The 21,768-nt window shown below is 38.6% G+C and overlaps 1 protein-coding gene across 1 annotated transcript in view; it reads left to right on the forward strand.

Moving 5' to 3' along the window:
• Bmx (BMX non-receptor tyrosine kinase) overlaps window positions 1-21,768 on the forward strand; it is a 47,081-nt gene that overhangs the window by 22,021 nt on the left and 3,292 nt on the right. Inside the window, exons 9-18 of the mRNA XM_077106824.1 lie at window positions 987-1,040; window positions 2,968-3,022; window positions 4,771-4,850; window positions 7,198-7,325; window positions 9,711-9,785; window positions 10,984-11,155; window positions 12,324-12,540; window positions 13,654-13,718; window positions 15,098-15,216; window positions 19,371-19,528. Coding sequence (XP_076962939.1) covers window positions 987-1,040; window positions 2,968-3,022; window positions 4,771-4,850; window positions 7,198-7,325; window positions 9,711-9,785; window positions 10,984-11,155; window positions 12,324-12,540; window positions 13,654-13,718; window positions 15,098-15,216; window positions 19,371-19,528 — 1,123 coding nt within the window. The remainder of the gene's footprint in view (window positions 1-986; window positions 1,041-2,967; window positions 3,023-4,770; window positions 4,851-7,197; window positions 7,326-9,710; window positions 9,786-10,983; window positions 11,156-12,323; window positions 12,541-13,653; window positions 13,719-15,097; window positions 15,217-19,370; window positions 19,529-21,768) is intronic.

Raw genomic sequence — 21,768 nt, forward strand, 5'->3', positions numbered from 1 at the left:
TATCTTGTGTCACAATATCTTGTGTTTGTATGTGGTGCTGAGGATCGAACCGGGGCAGCACGCATGCCAGGCCGGCGCGCTACTGCTTGAGCCACATCCCCAGCCCCTCTCTGAACCCTTAAGTGGGTCTGAATCCATGGTTTGTGGGTTACAGTTCTCACACTGATTTCTCCTAGCCAATCTTCATGACATACTCTGGTGTTAGCATGAACATTAATCTAGCTGATTCAGGCATCTCTAGCAGGAAACTGGAATTGATTTACTCTTCCCTAAGAATAGCTCAATACGCAGCCCAAATTGTTTTTAACTTCATATTATCCCCTGAAGGGGATGTATTTCATGAGCCCACTATTTTGAAAAAAAATCAAAGCATGTTATATGGAAATATCACAATGAAACCCATGTATTTGAATTTGTACAATTAATTTTTACTAATAATTATAGTTTAAAAAGGAGAGAATTTTTTTTTCGGTGGTGGGGATTGAACCCAAGGCCTTGTGCCTGTGAGGCAAGCACTCTACCATCTGACCTATATCAGAAGGCTGAGATAGGAGGATTGTGAGTTCAAAGCCAGTCTCAGCAACTTAGCAAGGTGCTAAGCAACTCAGTGAAATCCTGTCTCTAAATAAAATACAAAATAAGGGCTGGGGATGTGGCTCAGGGGTCAAGTGCCTCTGAATTCAATCTCTGGTACCAAAAAAAAAAAAAAAAAAAAAAAAAAGGAGAGAATGAAAGACATCTCTATTCCTAGGGGGCTTTCTGCACTAAAGAGCCATTTTATCATTAAACTGAGCATAAGCCCAACTTTTGAGTGACTGTCTCTTCACTTTGCTGATACCTTCCTTAGTGCAAAAATGAATCCTTAACAGTCTAGATTTTATTTATGTGGATTGAAGAAGAGTGGGGTCTAATATTGTATTACTGGCACTTTGATTGTTTCATGATGATTTTTTTTTCATTCATGTTGTTCCTTGACTCTTGTTAAGGGGGTTTCCTGAGTCAAGTTCATCTGAAGAAGAAGAAAACCTGGATGATTATGAGTGAGTATTGAAAGTCTTCTGTGCTCCTCTAAGATTAGGCATAGATGTTTCTATTTGATTTCTCAAAGGCATTAAAACAGATGGCTTAGACTTTCTCAGGAGGCTATGTTTACATGGGTAAGCTCATGTGGGTTCTAAATGACAGGTGGCAATGAGCTAGGTTATTATCAATGATGATATTTCCCCCAATCTAGGCTTTCTAAATTGGCTGCACATTTTCACTGGATTTGTCATTATCCAGTGTTCCCCTTCATTTCACTTGGTCTTTATAAATAGAGCATATGATGTTTCTGTTCATTTTTTTCCCTGAAAGGCCTTTCTTCAGGTCTTATTAACGTTGAATCGGTGATTTTACAAGGTAAACAGCATCCTGAGAACTTGAACATGGCAGCATTTCTGTTGAGAGCTTCCTATTATCAGGGTGACCTTATCATTTAGTACCAAAATTGAAATGCTTTAGAGAGAGAAAAATTTCACTAAACATCTGGCATAAACTGGATTATTCTAGGCAAATAAGAAAGTGTAGCCATCCTAATTATATTGAGTTTCATTGATTTAAGTGGCCATTAAGGTTCTCTCCAAAAAAATAGGGTTCTAGCATTCTATAAATAGCAACATATAATTGTTCTCTAAACAATAAAGATTGATGTTAAGGAAAGATGGGAGTAATAGAGCATATTGCATTTTTTTACACACTTTATGCCCCAAATTATAAAATTTGTGTGGACACTAGACTATGCATATTTCTAGTTCTGTTTTCATATGAGGGTTGTCATTGATTCATTGGTTACACGTGAAAGCGAGAGCTTTTACAAAGTATATGTCATTGTTTGCACTCTTCCTCTTAAACTCTAACCCAGCCTGGTCCTGGGTGTGCCTGTTGCACCAGGGTAGGTGTGCTGTAATCTCTATCCCTTTGCAGTATGATCTCTTCCCCACATTCCAGCTCTCTTTTAGCCCCACTTTCTGCCCTCATATCTACCCTCAGGAAAGCATCTGGTAGCATAATTTATATTAAGACATGCAAGACTGAGAAGGACCAAACCAACCCTTCCCATCCATTCCCATCCTCCTCATGTACTTCTTTCTGCCTTAGATACGCTGCTGTAGCCAGGGGGTCCTCTCAATCCTTCAAACCTACACCCCATCCCACATCATACTCTACTCAGTTTGTTATTAGTACATTGTTATTAGTACAAAGCCAAAGGCCATAGACATTGTTGACTCCACATGAGAAACAGCTCTTTGCCTGTTGAGCTCTGTATACAATGTAGGACATGATGTTCTTGGCTAACTTAGTAAAAAGGATGATATTTAAAGGTTATTTTCAAAGAAAAGAACTACTCTTGTCTTCCCTATATCATCTTTTTCTTAGTTCCATCTCACTAAACCAGCCCTAATATAATCTTAGATGCTTATCTATGGCTATCCTGAAATTTTTTAAAAAAAATTTTAAAAAAGCATTTGCTTTGACCATAGATTATATATAGTGTGTTTCTTTCAGATTATTAAAAGAAAATGATGGAGTTGAAAGACAAGAGCATTTATCCTTGGCAATTCTGAATTTCATATTGGAAGAGTCTTCATTGGTCTAATCTCTGGCCCTCTTGCCAAATGGTGACATGAAGGATAACTTACAAAACAGGTCACCTAGAAGGAAGCCAGAGGTTCCTGAACACCAGCCCATTTAAAACTTCAGATGTTCAGGCTCTGCCCTAGAATCAGAATTGGGTGGTAGAGTCTCAAGGATCTATATTTTTTTTTCAAGGATCTATATTTTTGAAAATATCTTCTGGTGATTCTTTTGGAGTCAGGTTTTAAAACCCCTGATGTGGGCCAATGCCTCATTTTATTTTAAAAATTTGAATGCAAGTGATGCAATTTAAAAATTATTAATTCTCAAATATGGAATCCTTTCCTCTTACAGTTGGTTTGCAGGTAACATCTCCAGGTCACAATCTGAGCAGTTACTGAGACAAAAGGTAAGTGGTATTCTTTAAAACAGCCCCTAAAATCTCTTTTTCTTTTTAAAAACTATTTATTTATTGCACCAGGCCTCATGCATCTAAGTACACACTCTATCACTGAGCTACATTCTCAGTCTAGAAATTTCTTTGTATTAGTGGGCCCAGAGGTTAATCCAATTCTCATAGAAATATTGCTAAGTATATAGTCAACTCATCATAGTGTTGGTTGTCCAGCCTTTGGGTTACCAGGCCCTTGATGTCCAACCATATTTTCTCTTCCATTTTCTATTGGTGCACAATAAACCACCCCAAATTTTGGTGGCTTGAAACAAGATTTTTGATTCCTCACAGTTCTGAGTCAGCTGGCCCAGATGCACATTCTACGTAGGCTCACTCTTGTGGCTGCATTTAATTGGTGGAAAGATTGGGGGTGGAATTCAGCTGAGGCAGTCAACTGAGGCACCATAGTTCTTCCTCTCCATGTGCCTAACCTGGGCCTCTTCACAGAACGGCAGTGGTAAAACAGAACATAGTGCAAGCACTTATGAAGTTGCTGCTATTGTCATGTTTCTTGATGTCCTGCCCAAAGTCAATGTAGGAAGATACTTCACAGGACCATGAATAAGAGAGATGATTTATTTTGTTTTGTCTGATTTTTGCAGTACAGAGGATAGGACCCTGAGCCTTATGAATGCTAGGCAAGTGCTCTACCACTGAGCTACACACCCAGCCCAAGAGAAATGATTTATTGAGGACCATCAGTGTAACCATTTACTTCAGGTCTGTCACCTCTCATTAGCATCTAAATTCCCTATTACAGCAGATGTAATAGGGAATACATTTATCTGATTTTATCATCAATTGATATGGAATTACCAATAGCAACCTCTTTTATCTATAAAAATGATACTTTGATATAATTTAACCTAATAAAATAGTGAACATACCAAATATTTCTTTGGGAGGTACTTGTGAGAATCTGATGACTTCACTTGGTGCTTTGTCACATTCGTAGTTTATCATCTGCTTTGTGTGAATCTTGATCTGCTTACAATTAGCTCAAGTCATTGAGAAAGACAAGTCAGATGTAAAACTTTAACAATGATTTATTCTGCATGCATCTTTGGTTTTCTAAAACCTTCCAAGGACATAACATGGTGATATGTGGTTCTAAATTTTATTTTGTAAGCATAAAAACATTAGGCTTGCATAAGTATGAAGAAAAAAAAAGCAGATAGAGTTAAAAATTAACTGGAGAGAAAGAGTTGAAACACACCGAATAGATTTTTAAAGATATTGAGTGGTGGGGCTGTGGCTGTGGCTCAGAAGTATTCCCTATTATATCTCTCTTTGTCTTAAAAAAAAAAAAAAAGATATTGAGTGGGCTGGATATTGAGTATTTATCACACTGGCCTACCATGTGCAAGGCCCTGGGTTCCAACCTCAGTACAGAAAAAGGAAAAAAAAAAAAAAGATATTGAGAAAAGTAGGAAAGTAAAACTGTAGGACCCCTTCTATGCTAAGTATTGGATAATCTGGACCCTCAGTGACGTTTAAAGTGAATCTAAAAGATTTCTTTTCCTACTGCTTATGTGAAAAATCATTGTCAAGAACTATAAAGGGGGGCTGGGGATGTAGCTCAGTTGGTAGAGTGCTTGCCTCGCATGCACAAGGCACCACACACACATACACACACACACACACACAAAAAAAAAAAAAAAAAAAAAAAAAAACCACCTATAAAAATAATCCTTCCTTTTCAGGGAAAAGAAGGTGCATTTATGGTTAGAAATTCCAGCCAGGTGGGAATGTACACGGTGTCCTTATTTAGTAAGGCTGTGAAGTAAGTATGATATAGATTTATTTCTCTTATCCTTCTGCATATGTTCTTTGAATAGGCTGATCACTTTGTCACATTTTAAGGTAAGACACCATCTATAAATTCTGAAATTTGGGGTCAAAGTATTTTTATTGAATGTGACCATTTGTAGTTGTCTTTTTTTTATTTAAATATTTTTTAGTTGAAGAAGGACCTTTATTTTGTTTATTTTTATGTGTTGCTGAGAATCAAACCCAATGCCTCACATATGCTAGGCAAGCACTCTACCCCTGAGCCACCACGCCAGCCCTGTTGTTGTCTTTTTACCCCCACTTTCAAGAGACTGTTCTCTGAGTAACCTCCTCCCTCCCACCCTAGACAATGGCAGAGTGCCCAGAGAACAACATGCCTCAGTAAATATTTATTAAAAGACTCAGAGGTGGTGACTAAATTAGAACAAATTATATTTCATGTGTCTATAATTATGTCAAAATAAATTATATTGTCATGTATAACTAAAAAGAACCAATTAAAAACAAACAAAAAAAAGAGGTTCATGGGTGATTGCCTTTAGATCAGGCCTAAGCTTAGAAAGAAAAAAATACACAATGGCAGCCCCACACTCTCAGCCCTAGCCACCTGCTGAGCTCGGAAAGCTACCCCAGTGTTCAGTTTTAAGTAAGCTTTTCTAATGAGGATCGAATCCAGTGCCTCATGCATGCTAGGTAAGCGCTCTACCTCTGAGCCACAATCCCAACCCATGTGTGGGATCCTTTTTTAACAGCTGAATTGAATGACCATTGGCCTCGGTGCTTTTCCTGGGTGCTCTACTCCACAGTGCTTACCTGTGTATTTATGATAATAAAGTGATAAAAAGTATTTTGAGAATTTTTTTTTTTACAGAGTACTTATGTCCAATTGAGATAATAGGGTGTATCCTGAGTGACCACATGGCATTTTCCAATGCCAGAAGTCATGTCCGCAGTGTAGCTCCTATACTAGGATGCACAGGGATGTCAACTAAAACCAATGCAGCTAGTTAGAAGTGGGAGAAGACTGTGTTCACTGAGTGACCTCTGTGGCCCTCATGCCTGGCAGTTTGGGCCAAATCTAATATCAGATGTTCTCCTAATCAAGCTTCTGAACTCCAGATTCATTTTTGAAGGGGGCCAGGTAGACAAATTAGCAAATAGATAAGAAATCCATTGAAAATAATCATGATCCATGAATATAGAAGCCTTCCTTTATGAAACCTTGTCAGTGTACTTGAGGGAATTTCACACTGACACCAAGACCAGATTAGCCACTTGCAACAAAAAGGAGCACCCTTTTCTCCTTTTTATAATTGCAATTTTAAATAGGTTGGCATTCTAACTGCAATAACTCATTAACTGCTTCTTGTGGGTCATACACACACACACACACACACACACACACACACAACCTCATCCAACACTAGACAACAACTAGAGGAAGTAGCTAGCAAGTGTTAGAACCAGATTAACAACCCAGTACTTGACCACAATGCCATACTCTAAAATCTAAGACAATCATATTATTCCTGATTAGCCTAAATCAATGTGCATCAATTATCTATGATTTCTAAAAGGAGAGAAAAAGAAAAAAATGTTTTATATAGAAAAGGTACTGGGATTGTAGTTCAGTGGTAGAGCGCTTGCCTCGTAAGCACTGGGCACTGGGTTCAATCCTCAGCACCACATATAAATAAAATAAAGGTATTGTATCTGCCTACAACTAAAAATCAACAACAACAAAAAAGAATCAGGGCTTGTTGGATAAGGATGATTGTTAGTCTTTCCTCCCTTCAGTCCATCAGAGCAGAATAAATATATATATAAAAAAGAAAAGGTATTAGTTTATATGAGGAATTAAAGGACATCTCCACCCACTCCATCCTATGTGCCTTACTCCCAAAATAATCTCCCATCCATGCTCTGGGGTGAGAAGACCCACAACCTAATCATCTTTGTCTCCCGGATTTTCATTTCTATTTTTATCCTGAAAGAGAATTTATGCTCAGAAATGACCCTAAAGAACTGCAAGGCTCTTAATGATCAAAGAAATATTCTATTTTTATATTTACTATGGGAAGAACAGTCTGGAAAGTTGGAATTTAATTAGTCATGAATTTTGTATGTGTGCAAAGGATACATTGAGTTCAGAGAGCAGCCCTCTTCCATAATTACTGTCATGGATACCTTTGGAAAAACACCAGATGTCAGGACTGAGAAATCCACCCTGACTTCCTCTCCAAAATTTGCAAATGCATCCAAAATAATTATTTAACCACCATTTAATCAAGCCTCAATTGTTTGTTTGAAGTGTTGTAACAATCTTTTTTCCTTACTAGTGATAAAAAAGGAACTGTCAAACATTACCATGTGCATACAAATGCTGAAAATAAATTATACCTGGCAGAAAACTACTGTTTTGATTCCATACCAAAGCTTATTCATTATCATCAACACAATTCAGCAGGTAATTATCTTGTATGGGTCCTTGTGGATAAATATCAATTTTCTTGGATACTACTGATCCTCCTAATACTCTTAATTATATAAGGAACCAAGAATGTAGGGGAAAATGCAACCCTTTGCCTACTATCTTTCACTTACACTTCTTGAAGTATAACAGGATACATGGCATTATGCCGGCAAGAATAAAGTTGAGGGTCGTGTGTAGTGGTGCATGCCTGTAATCCCAGCAGCTCAGGAGGCTGAGGCAGGAGGATTGTGAGTTCAAAGCCAGCCTCAGCAACTTGGCGAGGCATTAAACAACTCAGTGAGACTCTGTCTCTAATAAAATACAAAATTGGTCTGGGTATGTGGCTCAGTGGTTGAGTGCCCCTGAGTTCAATCTCTGGTACTCCCCCTCCCCCCAAAAAAAGAATAACGTTGAGTGATTTGAGTGACTTAGAAGGATAAATTTTGTTTATAAAAATATTCGTTGGTTTTTGTTCCTTCCTATGGTAGTAAGTTGATTGTAAAATTCAAATATTAAGGAAATACGCATCATAGATAATCCCCATGAACAAGTTAGTTTCAATTATGGCAGATGTTTTTATATGCTTACAAACACTTTTATTGATCATAAATATAAATTATATGTATAAACATTGCATTTTTACAGATATAAGATCATTTTCCATGTATTAAGCTTGTATTCACTCTTCACTGTGTCTTTCTTTGTAAACACATGTAGCTTATTTTGTTCTATTTAACAGCTTCATAGAATTCTATTGTAGAGTTACCCTATACTTTATTCACATAGTCCTCTATTGATTACCAGTTGGATCATGTCCTATATTTGCACATTCCAATGGATATTTCATTGCAAGGAGGTCTCATACTCTTAGTTGACTACTTCTATAGCCAATTCCTAGAAGTGGAATTTACAAGACAAAGGCTAAGAATATTTAAAGCTTGGAAATTGTTGAATGCTTTTCAGGAATGTAAAATCCCACTAACAATTTCTCTCTCATCTTCCCCAACATTGGGTACTATTATTCATTTATAATTTTGCCTAATGGACTGGAGATTAAATATAAATAAGATGGAATGTGTATGTGTGTGTGTGTGTGTGTGTGTGTGTATCCCCTCTGTTTTCTAGAATAGTACCACTTAAGGATAGTGACTAGGAAATTTCCAACTATAAGTGCATAAAAATAAACCATGGGCTCAGCATTGGATTTGTGTTGCTGCATCTGACTTGGTTACATGATTAATAACCAAAATTAAAGCTAGAAATAAACTTCTAGCCTTAATTTTGGTTATTATTTGCAATTTTCTTTTATCCAAATTTCTTATTTCAACTTGTAGTACCTCAAAAGATACTTTTGAGAAAGGTATTATGTAAACAGACGTCTTTAAATGAATGATTCTACCTATAGGATATACAAGAAACTTTATAGGGGATAGGAAGAAGAGATTAAAATGTTTATTTAGAGTTTTTTTTAAGTCTCACTTTCTTAAGTTTTCTATTAATGTATTGTATGATTCACAGATGAGTGGATAAATAAAATGTGGTAGATAAGCTGGGTGTGGTGGTACATGCCTGTAATCCCAGTGACTTGGGAGGCTAAGGCAGGAGAATTGCGAGTTCAAAGCCAGCCTCTGCAAAAACGAGGCCCTAAGCAACTCAGTGAGACCCTGTCTCTAAAGAAAATACAAAATAGGGCTGAGGATGTGGCTCAATGGTTGAGTGCCCCTGAGTTCAATCCCCAGTACCAAAAAAAAAAAAAAAAAAAAACCCAATAAATAAACAACAACAACAACAACAAATGCCCAGAAAAAGGAAGAAAAATGAACTTGGAAAACACCCCAAATTTGAAAGAAGAATTGTTTACATTTTTGAATCGTTTCTTTCAAAGCACTGTAAAAATTATAATGATTTTAACCAAGCTTTACCATAATGCTATGTAAATTTAGTAACAGGCTTAATTTGGTAATAGGTTTAATTTTTTTTAAAAAAAGACAGGTGGTTTATTTTTTTAATGTATACCCTTCCATATCATTGAAATGTTTGCCAAATGAATGTGCTGTTTGTACACATATTTGAGTGTAGGACTATAAGGAGACAGCAAAATAAAAATAGAAAAAATTTTAAAGTGAAAGATTCCAGAACTTAGAAGTATTTTATTATTTTTCGACAGATTTTTAAAAAATCACATTAAGCGATTTACTCTTAACTTTTGTTTTGGATTTAACCTAGTCAGGTCAAGCAAATTAATACAATTACAAGATGAACATAGTCAGAACAGATTCTCTTTCTGCATCTCAACTATTCTGGAGAGAGAATAATTGTAAACTAATGCTATGTGAAGTGATATGATATGTGCAATGATATGATGCTATTTCATTGCAGGCATGATCACAAGGCTCCGCCACCCTGTGTCAACCAAGGCCAACAAGGTCCCAGTCTCTGTGTCCCTGGGAAGTGGTATGGATACACCTTTTGGCTCTTAAACTTCATTTCCCACCATTTTTGGTTGAAGCATATATAGTTAACTAGCTGGAAAAATGACGGAAGACAGGAAGGAAGGTCCTGTTCAGATTGTTCCAGGGAGGGCTTCAGCTCTGGAGATTGAGATTTCTTCTTCTTCTTCTTCTTTTTTTTAGTTGTTGATAGACCATTATTTATTTATTTATTTATTTATTTATATGCGATTCTGAGACTTGAACCCAGTGCCTCACACATGCCAGGTGAGTGTGCTATTGCTGAGCCACAGCTTCAGCCCCTTGAGTCATTTCTTAAAACATTCTATCCACCCAACTGAAATCTGTACTCTCCCCAGCAATACCCAAAAGATTATCAAATTTTTCCTCTTATTTGATCCTACCATTTTTCTCTAGCACCCCATTGCCTGTCCTTTTACCTAGCTTCTGGGCCCATTCCATGGAGCTAGCCCTCACCTTAGTGTTTTGGATAATAACATCCACCTAGACTACAGTTTTATTAACAAAATTTAACAATATTTTACCAACCTAAGGGCATCAAACACATTTTGACACTGATTTCTCCAAGATGCTTCTGGTTGGTAGCATTTTACTCTAGGTCTTTTTTTTTTTTTTTTTTTTTTTTTTTTTTTTTTGATACTGGGGATTGAACCCAGGGGTGCTTAGCTGCTGAGGCACATCCCCAGCCCTTTTTATTTTGAGACAGGGTCTGACTAAATTGCAGAGGCTGACCTTGAACTTTTGATCCTCCTGCCTTAGCCTCCTGAGCTACTAAGATTAAACTTTCTTATTGGTAATTGCAGCTGCTTTAAGAACAGTGTTTTCCTGAGCTGTGTTATGTGTGTCATAAGACCACATCATTAAAGATTTTTTTTTTTTTTAGTTACTGACTTAAATTTAAAAGTTTTGGCCAGATGTGGTGGTGTACACCTTTAATCCCAGCAGCTCAGGATGCTGAAGCAGGAGAATGAAGAGTTCAAAGCCAGCCTCAGCAATTTAGTGAGGCCTTAAGCAACTTAATAAGACTCTGTCTCGAAGTACAAAAAGGGCAAGTTTTGTTGTTCTTCATATGTCAATATAAAAATCTCACTAAGGAGGAAATCACTTAGGAAGCTGTACTTAGGCTTTGTACCCAAAGCCTTCTGTACTCATCCTCAAGAGTGTCTGTCTTGCCTTCTTAGGAATCTGGGAACTGAAAAGAGAAGAGATCACCCTGTTGAAGGAGCTGGGAAGTGGCCAGTTTGGTGTGGTCCAGCTGGGCAAGTGGAAGGGACAGTATGACGTTGCCGTTAAGATGATCAAGGAGGGCTCCATGTCAGAAGATGAATTCTTTCAGGAGGCCCAGACCATGATGTAAGTTTCTCCTAAGGAATGACATTTTGGCTTTCATCACAGGAGGGCATTAGTACTCATGAGCCTGTCCCTAATATATACAAGGCCTGAGCAAGTGTCCTCATGTCATAGAAATATTTAGAAGTTACAAGTTGAGCTAACAAACTTAAATAACAGTTTGTGCTGTTACTATTACTTTGACACATCATAAGAGTTTGAACAACCTGATTTGAATTCAGAATTCTGACTCTACAGTGTGACCAGCCTTTGGTCCTCCAAACTCCACCCTTCCCCTTTCTCCTCCCATCCACAGGTAATTCAAGCAGACAGCATTCAGCCCAGGCTCCCTCCTATCTCCAGAAACAACCATCTATTAGCTCGTGATCTTAACTAGTGGTAGCAAGGTTCGCCCTTGAAGGGATAGACCCAAGGAGTGTTCTGGAAGAAGCCTCAGGACTATATGGACAGGGGGTTCCAGAGTCCTGGCACCCCAAGAGTGGCTAAGAAAGGGATATACAGGCTGTGCAGGAAGGACTCCTTCACACTGTGGCCTTTCTGACCCTTGAGGAGGTGCATGGTGGGATGAGGGACAGAATGGTGCTACTGCCCAGGACTAAGATGACACTGTAAAGTAATGCGCTACCATCAATATCCTTTTCCTTCTTGATACCTTCAATACAGTTTGGTAAAAATCCCTTCTCACCCTACTTTTTTTCTTTCCTGATAAATGAAGATTTCTTTCCTAATGAATCTAGATTCCAAGCATAATCCTCAGTTCTTAGCAACACATCTCATCACTCGTGTGTGTGTGTGTATGTGTGTGTGTGTATGTGTGTGATGTACATAATTCACCCTCTTCTTGTCAACATGGTGAATCAGACTTTGTAAGGTAACCAATCCTCCAGGTTTACCTGGAACTTTCCTGGACATACCACTGAAAGTTCTGTATCTCAGAAACCTCTCAGTCCCAGGCTCACCAGTGCAACTGATCCCTCTACTTTGGAGGAACCAATTATCAGGGTATGAAAACAATATTATAGTAGGGGTTTTGTCAAAGATAATTGAAATTGCAAATCCTAGCCTATTTCAGATTAAAAGCATGTTTAAACTTTGTACTGACAATCCTTCTTTTTCAGGGCATCTGGAAAATGGAGTAGAGCACTGAACTTTGAAAATCTGTTCTTTCCAGGAAACTCAACCATCCCAAGCTGGTTAAATTCTATGGAGTGTGTTCAAAGAAATATCCCATATACATAGTGACTGAATATATAACTAACGGCTGCTTGCTCAATTATCTGAAGAGTCATGGAAAAGGACTAGAACCCTCTCAGCTCTTAGAAATGTGCTATGATGTCTGTGAAGGCATGGCTTTCTTGGAGAGTCACCAATTCATACACCGGGACTTGGTAAGCTAAGCCACTGGAAGCTCGAAGAATGGAAAGGAAGTGTCCACCTTCAGGGATGGGCCACTCAGAAGGATAGCAAGGAGGGCATCCTCACTTTTACTTTGCTTACTTGTAACTTGTATAAGCACATAATACTTTTGTAATAAAAATCATGACTTTAGAGCTGAGCGTGTTGGTGCATGCCTATAATCCAGGCAACTTGGGAGGCTGAGGCAGTAGGATTGCAAGTTGGAGGCCAACCTCAGCAAGTTACTAAGGCCCAAGGCAACTTAGAACTTAGTGAGACCCTGTCTCAAAATAAAAAATGAAAAGGGCTGGGAATGTAGCTCAGTGGTTAAGCACCCCTGGGTTCAATCCCGGATACAAAAAAAAAAAAAAAAAAGGGAAATGAAATTTGTGGATTCTTGGGTTGGGATGGGAATGGAATGGAGAGCATTGTGGGTGGCATTACCTGAGGTCTATCTTTAGAGATGTTCTTGTGGTGCATACAAACATGCCTTGCCCATCAGGCCAGTGTATTCATTGTATAAGTCGCTGATGCAGTGTTTATATGACTTCAAAATATTTGTTAAAGTTCAGTATCCAGTGGTAGAAAGAGCACCTAGAAATTTTTCCTTTCTTCTTTGTAAGCTAATGTTGTGTGTTAAATATATACTTTCATATTGTTTGACAAGAATGGGTGCTGGGTGAAAATTATTATGGGAAACACATTTGTATTCTGAAAAAATTGAAATTGCATGGGGAAAAAAGACAACTTCAAAGCATTTGGAGCCTGATATCGTGATCTCCATGATTACGCCTGTAATCCCAGTGGCTCAGGAGGCTGAGGCAGGAGGATTGCAAGTTCAAAGCCAGCCTCAGGAACAGCAAAACATGAAGCAACTCAGTGAGACCCTATCTCTAAATAAAATACAAAAAAGGGCTGGCAATGTGGCTCAGTGATCGAGTGCCCCTGAGTTCAACCCCTGGTACCCCCACAAAAAAGCATTTGGGGTTATTATAGGCAATATTAGATTTTGCCTAGAATTCTGCTGCAGCAGAAAAAAAAGTGATTCTGATATCAGGAAATTCTTGGGCACTTTTATCACTCAGAGATTTGTTTTTCCTCCAAAGGCTGCTCGGAACTGCCTGGTGGACAGTGACCTGTCTGTGAAAGTCTCTGATTTTGGAATGACAAGGTAAGCCAATAATCAGCTTTTTTTTTTTTTTCCTGATGTTTGATATTACAGTAGAGATTTCTAACATATTTTGCTGTGTAGCATTCTTATCAATTATATTCAATTTTTTGACTTCTGAAATTTTCATTCTCTTATTTTCTCTAGTTGAGTCATTTTGTTTGTGTACTAGGGTTTCTTTTTATTTTTTAAATTTTTTTAGATGTATGGACCTTTATTTTATTCATTTATTTATATGTGATGCTGAGAATCGAACCCAGCACCTCACACATGCTAGCCAAGTGCTCTGCCACTAAACCACAGCCTCAGGCACTGTACTAGAGTTTGTGTGTGTGTGTGTGTGTGTGTGAGAGAGCAAATACATGGTATTCCTTCTGCTAATTATATAAATAATATGTATATATTATAAGAAATACAGCATTAGTATTTAAAGTAAAAAGTAGAGTCTACCCCAAGTCCTCCCAACCATTTCAGCAATTTAGCAAGGCCCTAAACAACTCAGTGAGACCCTGTTTCAAAATAAAAAATAAAAAGGGCTGGGGATGTGGCTCAGTGGTTAAGCTCTCCTGAGTTCAATACGTAATACCAGAAAAAAGATCAGAAAATACAAGCAAAAATATACCTTGAGAGATAGAATTACAGTCATCTTCAGGGTAGGATTCTGAGTGATTTTTTTCATTTGTCTATTTTTGTGTTTTCCCCTATTTTCACTTTTCATTCATGTTTTGCTGTTTTCAAAGTTACATTTTCTAAATACTTGCAAATCATGAGAAGCCTTTAATTAAACTGACACATGGAAAGGAAAGCAAAAGATCCAGAAAACTAGGACATTCAGCTAAGATTCTGGATGTCCTTCACCAGCCTATTCCACCACACAGGCAATAGTGGCCAGCAGAGGTTGTTTTAGCAAGCTTTTTTGCAGCTGTGACTAAAAGACCCAACCAGAACAATTATAAAGGAGAAAGTTTGTTTATGGACTCACAGTTTCAGAGGTCTCAATGCATAGACAGCAGGCTCCATTCCTTGGGGGAGAACATCATGGCGGAAGAGTGTGGCAGAGGGAAGCAGCTCACGTGATGATCAGGAAGCAGAGAGCAAGACTCCACTCTCCAGATACAAAATATATATCCCAAAGCCATGCCCCCAATGCCCCACTTCCTCCAGCCACACCCCACCTGCCTCCACTCACCACTCAGTTAATCCCATCAGGCATCAATTCACGGATTGGGTTAAGGCTCTCACAATCTGATCATTTCTCCTCTGAACCTTCTTACATTGTCTCACATGTGAGCTCTTGGGGGATACCACATCTATACCATAACAGAGGTCTTCCCATTTTGCATCACCATGTACTTAATGTCTGTGTTGATGTTTCCCCCTAGGTATGTTCTTGATGACCAGTATGTGAGCTCAGTAGGAACAAAGTTTCCAGTCAAGTGGTCAGCCCCAGAGGTGTTTCACTACTTCAAATACAGCAGCAAGTCAGACGTATGGGCATTTGGTAAGGAAGTGGCCACACAGGACCTGGCCCTGTTTCATAAGCTGGCTTCCACAACAGGAAACCACAAGAGCAACAACATCCATTTTAAAGAGGCCATTTTACAAAATTATACATATGGCTTGAGACAAGCAAGAAATTGAAGAAGATGACTTTCCTTCTTAGGTCGGGTGTTAGGATGTCCTGTGCACATCGCATAATTTACATCCTCCTTACATTTTTTCATAAAGTCAAAGGAGATAAAAACTCTCCCAATGAAGATTTCAATCATTTTTTAAAGGAGTCATTAAAAACTAAATCTGAGTTTGCTTAAAATCCAGAAAGTTGAAAGACTTAAGATGGAGTCATTTTCTGTATGAAAGTAACTGATAACTATTCCCTTCTGAATAGACCCAATTCTTTGGGCATCCCTAATGGAAGCATCAGACATGACTCAGCACTTTCTTCAGCTTGGTATTAGCTTTTCATCACTATAACATATATCTCAGATAATCAACTTATAAATAGGAAAGGTTTGTTTTGGCTCACAGTCTTGGAGGTTCTTGTCCATGATCAATTGGCTTCATTGCTTTTGGGCCTGTGGTGAGGCAGCACATGGTGGAGCAAAGCTGCTCACCTCATAGCCAGGAAGCAAAAAAGAGAAAAGGGGCTAGAGTTATGGCTCAGTGGTAGACCGCTTGCCTGTCATGTGAGAGGCACTGGGTTGGGTTCTCAGCACCACATATAAATAAATAAATAAATATCCATCAATGACTAATAAAAAAATTTAAGGGAAAAAAAAAGAGAAGAAGAGGAGGGGCAGGGGAACCCACTAGCCCCTTTAAGGGCACACTCCCAAGAACCTAAAGACCTTCCACTAAGCCCCACCTTTTAAAGTGTCCACACCTCCCAATAGCATCAACCTGAGAACCAAGCCTTTGATATATGGTCTTTGGAGGACATTCAAGACCCAAACAAGAGCAAGTTCAGTCCTCATTTCAAGTAGTCTCCTCTCCTTGTTAAAATTCATAGTTTAGATTGGGCGCAGGAAAAAAAACAGGTGGCCTATTTCTGTAAATAAAGAGTTTTTTGGTTGTTGTTATTGTTGTTATTGTTGAACCAGAGATTGAACCTAGGGGCACTTAACCACTGAGCCACATCCCCAGACCTTTTTTAAAAATATTTTTATTTACAGACAGGGTGTCACTAAGTTGCTTAGGGCCTTGCTAAATTGTTGAGGCTGACCTTGAACTCACAATCCTCTTGCCTCAGCTTCCTAAGCCACTGGGATTTCAGGTGTGTACCACTATGCCCACCTGTAAATAAAGTTTTATTGGTACACAGCCATGGCCATTTAATTCCACATTGTCTGTAACTGATTTTATGCTACAACAGCAGAGGAGAGTAGTTGCCACAGAGGCCACATGACCCACAAAGCTTAAAATGTTTATTAGGCAGCCCTTTACATAAGAAGTTTGTTAACTCCTATTTTATTAAAATATCTATATTATAATTTAGTGGTAGAGTGCTTGCCTGGCATGTTCAAGGACCTGGCTTCAATCCCTAGCACTAAAAAAAAAAAAAAAAAAAAAAAAATTGGTAAAGGTAATTAGGAAAGGGAATCAATTCTTGTGACTCTATAAATTTTGAGTTTTTTTTTTCAATGTGATGAGAATGTCAGCACTATTTTCAATCACTGTCAGATGGGGTCCAGGATAAGTAATCTAAATTATCATAAAATTATAAAACATATTAAATATGACAGACCTATTTCATGCCTGTCTTAGTTCATAAGTTCAATTTGACTTACTGCTTAACACTTGAAAGATGGTCCCCCAAAAGAAACATTTCATTAGTCATTTATTTTTTTATGAGACACAGGTTTTGGGGTGTTTTTTTTTTTGGGGGGGGTACTGGGAATTGAACCCAGGGTGCTCAAGCACTGAGCCACGTCTCCAGCCCAATTTTTATTTTTATTTTGAGACAAGGTCTTGCTAAGTTGCCTAGGGCCTTGCTAAAGTTGCTGAGGCCGTTCTTGAATTCACAATCCTCCTGCCTTAGCCTCCTAAGTTGTTGGGTATGTGACAACATTTTTAAAAATAACTCTTCCCTTTGGATATTTGGCATTGTTCATTGGAAAAAAAAATCCAATATACTCAGAAAAGAAAAATCATGAAGCTAGCATTTTGCTGAATAGTTAATGTCATTTCTGTATTGATTAAATTTTGTACCTTGTTGTCAAAATTAGTTTCAATGTCCACACATCAGTTGATATGTCTAATGAATGATATCTTAAAAATCAGCACTATCATTTAATAGTTTTAACTTGGTTTTGGCCAAAACTCAGCCTATCCAGCCTGAGTATTCACTTTTTGCAACAAAACTTGGCTCTAGATATTTCCTGGCTGCTTACAAACAATAATCCATTCTTTGTTTTTCCCAGGGTGGATATACAAAATGAATCAGGGCCTCTGAAAGCAGTTCCCAAAGAGTAGCCCCACTGATTTTTTTTTAGCAGTGATGTTAACCTTGAAATAAATATTTAGACTTCCAAAGAGAAGGTTGTGAGGGATCAGCACTCTCCTGGATAGTTGTTTTAGAATGTGTTTTTTTTCTTTCTTTTTTTTTTTTTTAAAGAGGAGTCACAGTGGGCATGTGGCTCAGTGGTTAAGCGCCCCTGGGTTCAATTCCTGGCACCAAAAAAAGAGTCACAACAACTTAAAAGATTGCTTTATTTATACATATCTTACCAAAAAAAAAAAAAAAAACCTGTAACCTTAAAATAAAAAAAAGAGTTAGTATCTCAGTTATAGCTTTAGAACAATTTTCTTCCTTCTGGTTTTCCAAGGTTTTGAATTTGGCAGAATGTTGAAATTCTCTGTCCTTAGACAGAACAGCACTATTCAGACAGCACTTAAAATGTCCTGGAAGACTTTCAAGTATACTGCATGCCATATTCTACTGAATCTTCATGGCAAGTTCATGTGGTATAAATACTCTTTTATACGCAGGGAAACTGAGGCTGGGAGCGACTAAGGAATCTACCCAGCCTATATAAGTGGCAGAACTTGGCTTAAAAATTCTGACAGAGCCGGATGATGGTGGCACACTCCTTTAATCCCAGTGGCTCTGGAGGCTGAGGCAGTAGGATGGCAAGTTCAAGACTAGCCTCAGCAATTAGCAAGGCCCTAAGTTACTTAATAAGACCCTGTCTCAAATTAAAAAATAAAAAGGTTTGGGGATGTGGCTCAGTGGTTAAGGACCCCTGGGTTTAATCCCTGGTATCAAAAAAAAAAAAAAGTTCTGACTGATTTCAAATGCCACCCTCTTGGCCATCATGACCAGAACTCGGTTTCTTAATGTGGAGTCCACATGCTCTGAAGGATTGTGAACACCCTGAAATTGAACACAAAAATGCTGAAGGGAAAGGCAGTGGCAAGAGAAGGGAAACATCATCAATGATTTTATCTTTTTTAATTGTTTTGGTATCAGGGATTGAACTAGGGGGCACTCAACCACTGAGCTACATCCCCAGCCCTATTTTGTATTTTATTTAGAGACAGGGTCTCACTGAGTTGCTTAGCACCTTGCTTAGTTGCTGAGGCTGGCTTTGAACTCATGATTCTCCTGCCTCAGCCTCCTGAGCCGCTGGGATTACAGGTGTGTGCCACTGTGCTTGGCTGATTTTATCTTTAATTCCTCTGAAAGGTAATTCGTGCAATGAAGTTGTTGCACATAACCATCAAAGCAGAAAAAGAGAGGGTGAGGACTTCAATGGATTACTCATAAAGGTTGGGGCCGGGACTCCCTAGCAGGTTGTTGTCACTGTGAGCAGAATGAGGCCCCTGCTGCTTGCCTGGAAAGGCCCAAGAACCTTGGCCCCAAGTGGCCTCCTCCACACTGCCCTTGCCATTCAATCTTTTTCCAACAAGCACAGTTAGACTGATCTCATGGGATGGGGGAAGAGACCTTGGGCTCCAGAAATGAAGGCACAGTCCCACCCTCCATGCCTGCCCTTTTCCCTAGGACTTACTCCCAGGGATCCCTGGCTCTAATCATGGCCTTCTGGACCTAGATGTGAAGCTAATTCATACTCTGTGCCTTCTCACATTGACTCTCTTTATTTTTTTGGTCTTGTTTTGTTTTTGTCTTTTGACCACCCCTTGGGTGTGGTGCAGGGATCCTGATGTGGGAGGTGTTCAGCCTGGGGAAGCAGCCCTATGACTTGTATGACAACTCCCAGGTGGTCGTGAAGGTCTCCCAGGGCCATAGGCTCTACCAGCCACAACTGGCGTCGGACACCATCTACCAGATCATGTACAGCTGCTGGCATGAGGCAAGTACACCCATGAGTAAGCTGGAAGGGTCCCGAGTGCATCCAGGGTGGTTGCTGTATCACCACTGGGACAAAATTTTTTCAGGGAAAGCACTTGCTACATAGAGAAGAGGTGGAAATTGCCCCTGGCTTCTGTCTTCAAATGGTTGAGATCTAAACCAAGCAGTTCAGGTGCTGACAATTTACTGAAAGACTTGTGTCCAGCACTATACTAAGAACTTTGTAAATTTAAAAAAAAAATTTTTTTTTTGGGGTGCTACTGGGGATTGAACACAGGGGCATTCGATACTGAGCCACATCCCCAGCCCTATTTTGTATTTTATTTAGAGACAGGGTCTCACTGAGTTGCTCAGTGCGTCACCACTGCTCCAAACATAGTGCTTGGTGCATGGCTGCTTTGCAATTATATGTGCAATAATAATAACAAACAGAAAGTGCTGATTATATACCAGGTACTGTTCTAAGGACTTGATAGTAATTTACCCAATCCATACAATAATCCTTTGAGGAAAGTACTATTTTACAGTGGAGCACAGAGATGTTAGGAGGCTTGCAACTACTGAGTGATTATATCCTATAACAATATTTTATCACATAGCCTTAAATGCTTTCCTAGAACGTGGGCACTTTGTAGTTCCCCACCCTACGCCACTTGGACTAATACGTAAGTTTCCCCTACCCTTTCCTACCCCAAAATTATAGTCCAAGAGTCTCAGGCTGCACTAAAGGGTCAGACCACTCACAACCAGGCTGACTTACTGCTGTCACCTGTCTGAAGAAGAAGAGCTGAAAAGGGTTTTTCAGATGAAGCTGGGCACCTCCTGGGCCTCCCAACTCTAGCTCCTGGGAATATGACTGGCCCATCAGATAGACAGGGGCCCTAAATAGGGAGGAACTGCCTGCTTCTCATGGTTGGTCCATGAAACTATGAGTTATGACAGAATCTATGAAGGGGATTGCACAGAGACAATACCCAGTTAAAGATTCTGCACATGGTGAGTAGAGTTTAGAGATTTGGGTTCCCCCTCTTTTTAAATATTTTACTTTGCAACTTTTCAAATCATAAAAAGATTAAAGAACATTCAAATATTTCATTAGATTCTGATTTATCCTTCTGGGAATTCCTTGTGCAAAAAATGGCTGTGTGTTTCCCTTTTTTTCTTACAAAGAAGTAGCATATGCGTTATTCTTCACAGGGGTTGCCCTGCTAGCAATGGAGGTGAATATCTGTTTCTGTCACCAATGGAGATCATTATCAACTTTCAAATTTTTGTTAATCTGATGATGAAAAATGGCATTTTAGTATAGCTTTAATATGTACATCTTTAATTATGAATGAGGTTGAGCCTCTTTTCATATATTTAAGGGTCATTTTTATATCTTTCTTTTTTAAATTTATTTTTTAGCTTTAGGTGGACACAATATCTTTATTTTATTTTTATGTGGTGCTGAGGATCGAACCCAGTGCCTCACGCATGCCAGGCGAGCGCGCTACTACTTGAGCCTTATCCCCAGACCCTCATTTATATATCTTTCTGAGACCTATAATTCCCTTTTTTTCTATCAGATGTTAATGATTTCTTTATATATCAGGCATATTAATTTTTGTCTGAGATATAAGCTATATTTTCAAATATTTCCTCTCAGTTTTTCAGCTATATTTTGATTTAAGTGTTTCTGTTTGTTTGTTTGTTTTGGCCATGCAAACATCTTTTTAAATATAGCTGGATATATCAATATTTGCTTTTATTGCTTCTGAAAATTAAGTCATAGTCATATAGGCTTTCCCACACCCAAATTATAATGGAATTCACTCAGATTTTCCTCTAATACTTTTCATTATTTTTTAAGTCTCTGATCTAGTTTGTGTTTGTTATGCTATACAGTATGAAGTATGGCTCCAAGTGTATTGTTTTAAATGTTTATTCAGTTATTGGAAGCACTATTTATCAAAAGACCATCTTATCCCCAGAGATGAGATACCACATTAATTGTAGTGAAATGTCACCCTAATGTTACTCTAAATTTACATATATATATTTGGATTTATTTCAGGACTTCCTCTTCTGTTCTTTGTTCTCTCCATTCATGTGGTAGCACCACATTGTTTTAAGTATCTAGAGACTGGACAATGTTTTAATACTGAGTAGGCTAACACACCACCCCTCCCCACATTAATCACCTTTTTCTATAGTTCCCTAGCCATTTTGCATATTTTAACAATTTATAAACCAAAGAAT

This window comes from Callospermophilus lateralis, chromosome X (genome assembly GCF_048772815.1).
Source record: "Callospermophilus lateralis isolate mCalLat2 chromosome X, mCalLat2.hap1, whole genome shotgun sequence".
Lineage (NCBI taxonomy): Eukaryota > Metazoa > Chordata > Mammalia > Rodentia > Sciuridae > Callospermophilus > Callospermophilus lateralis.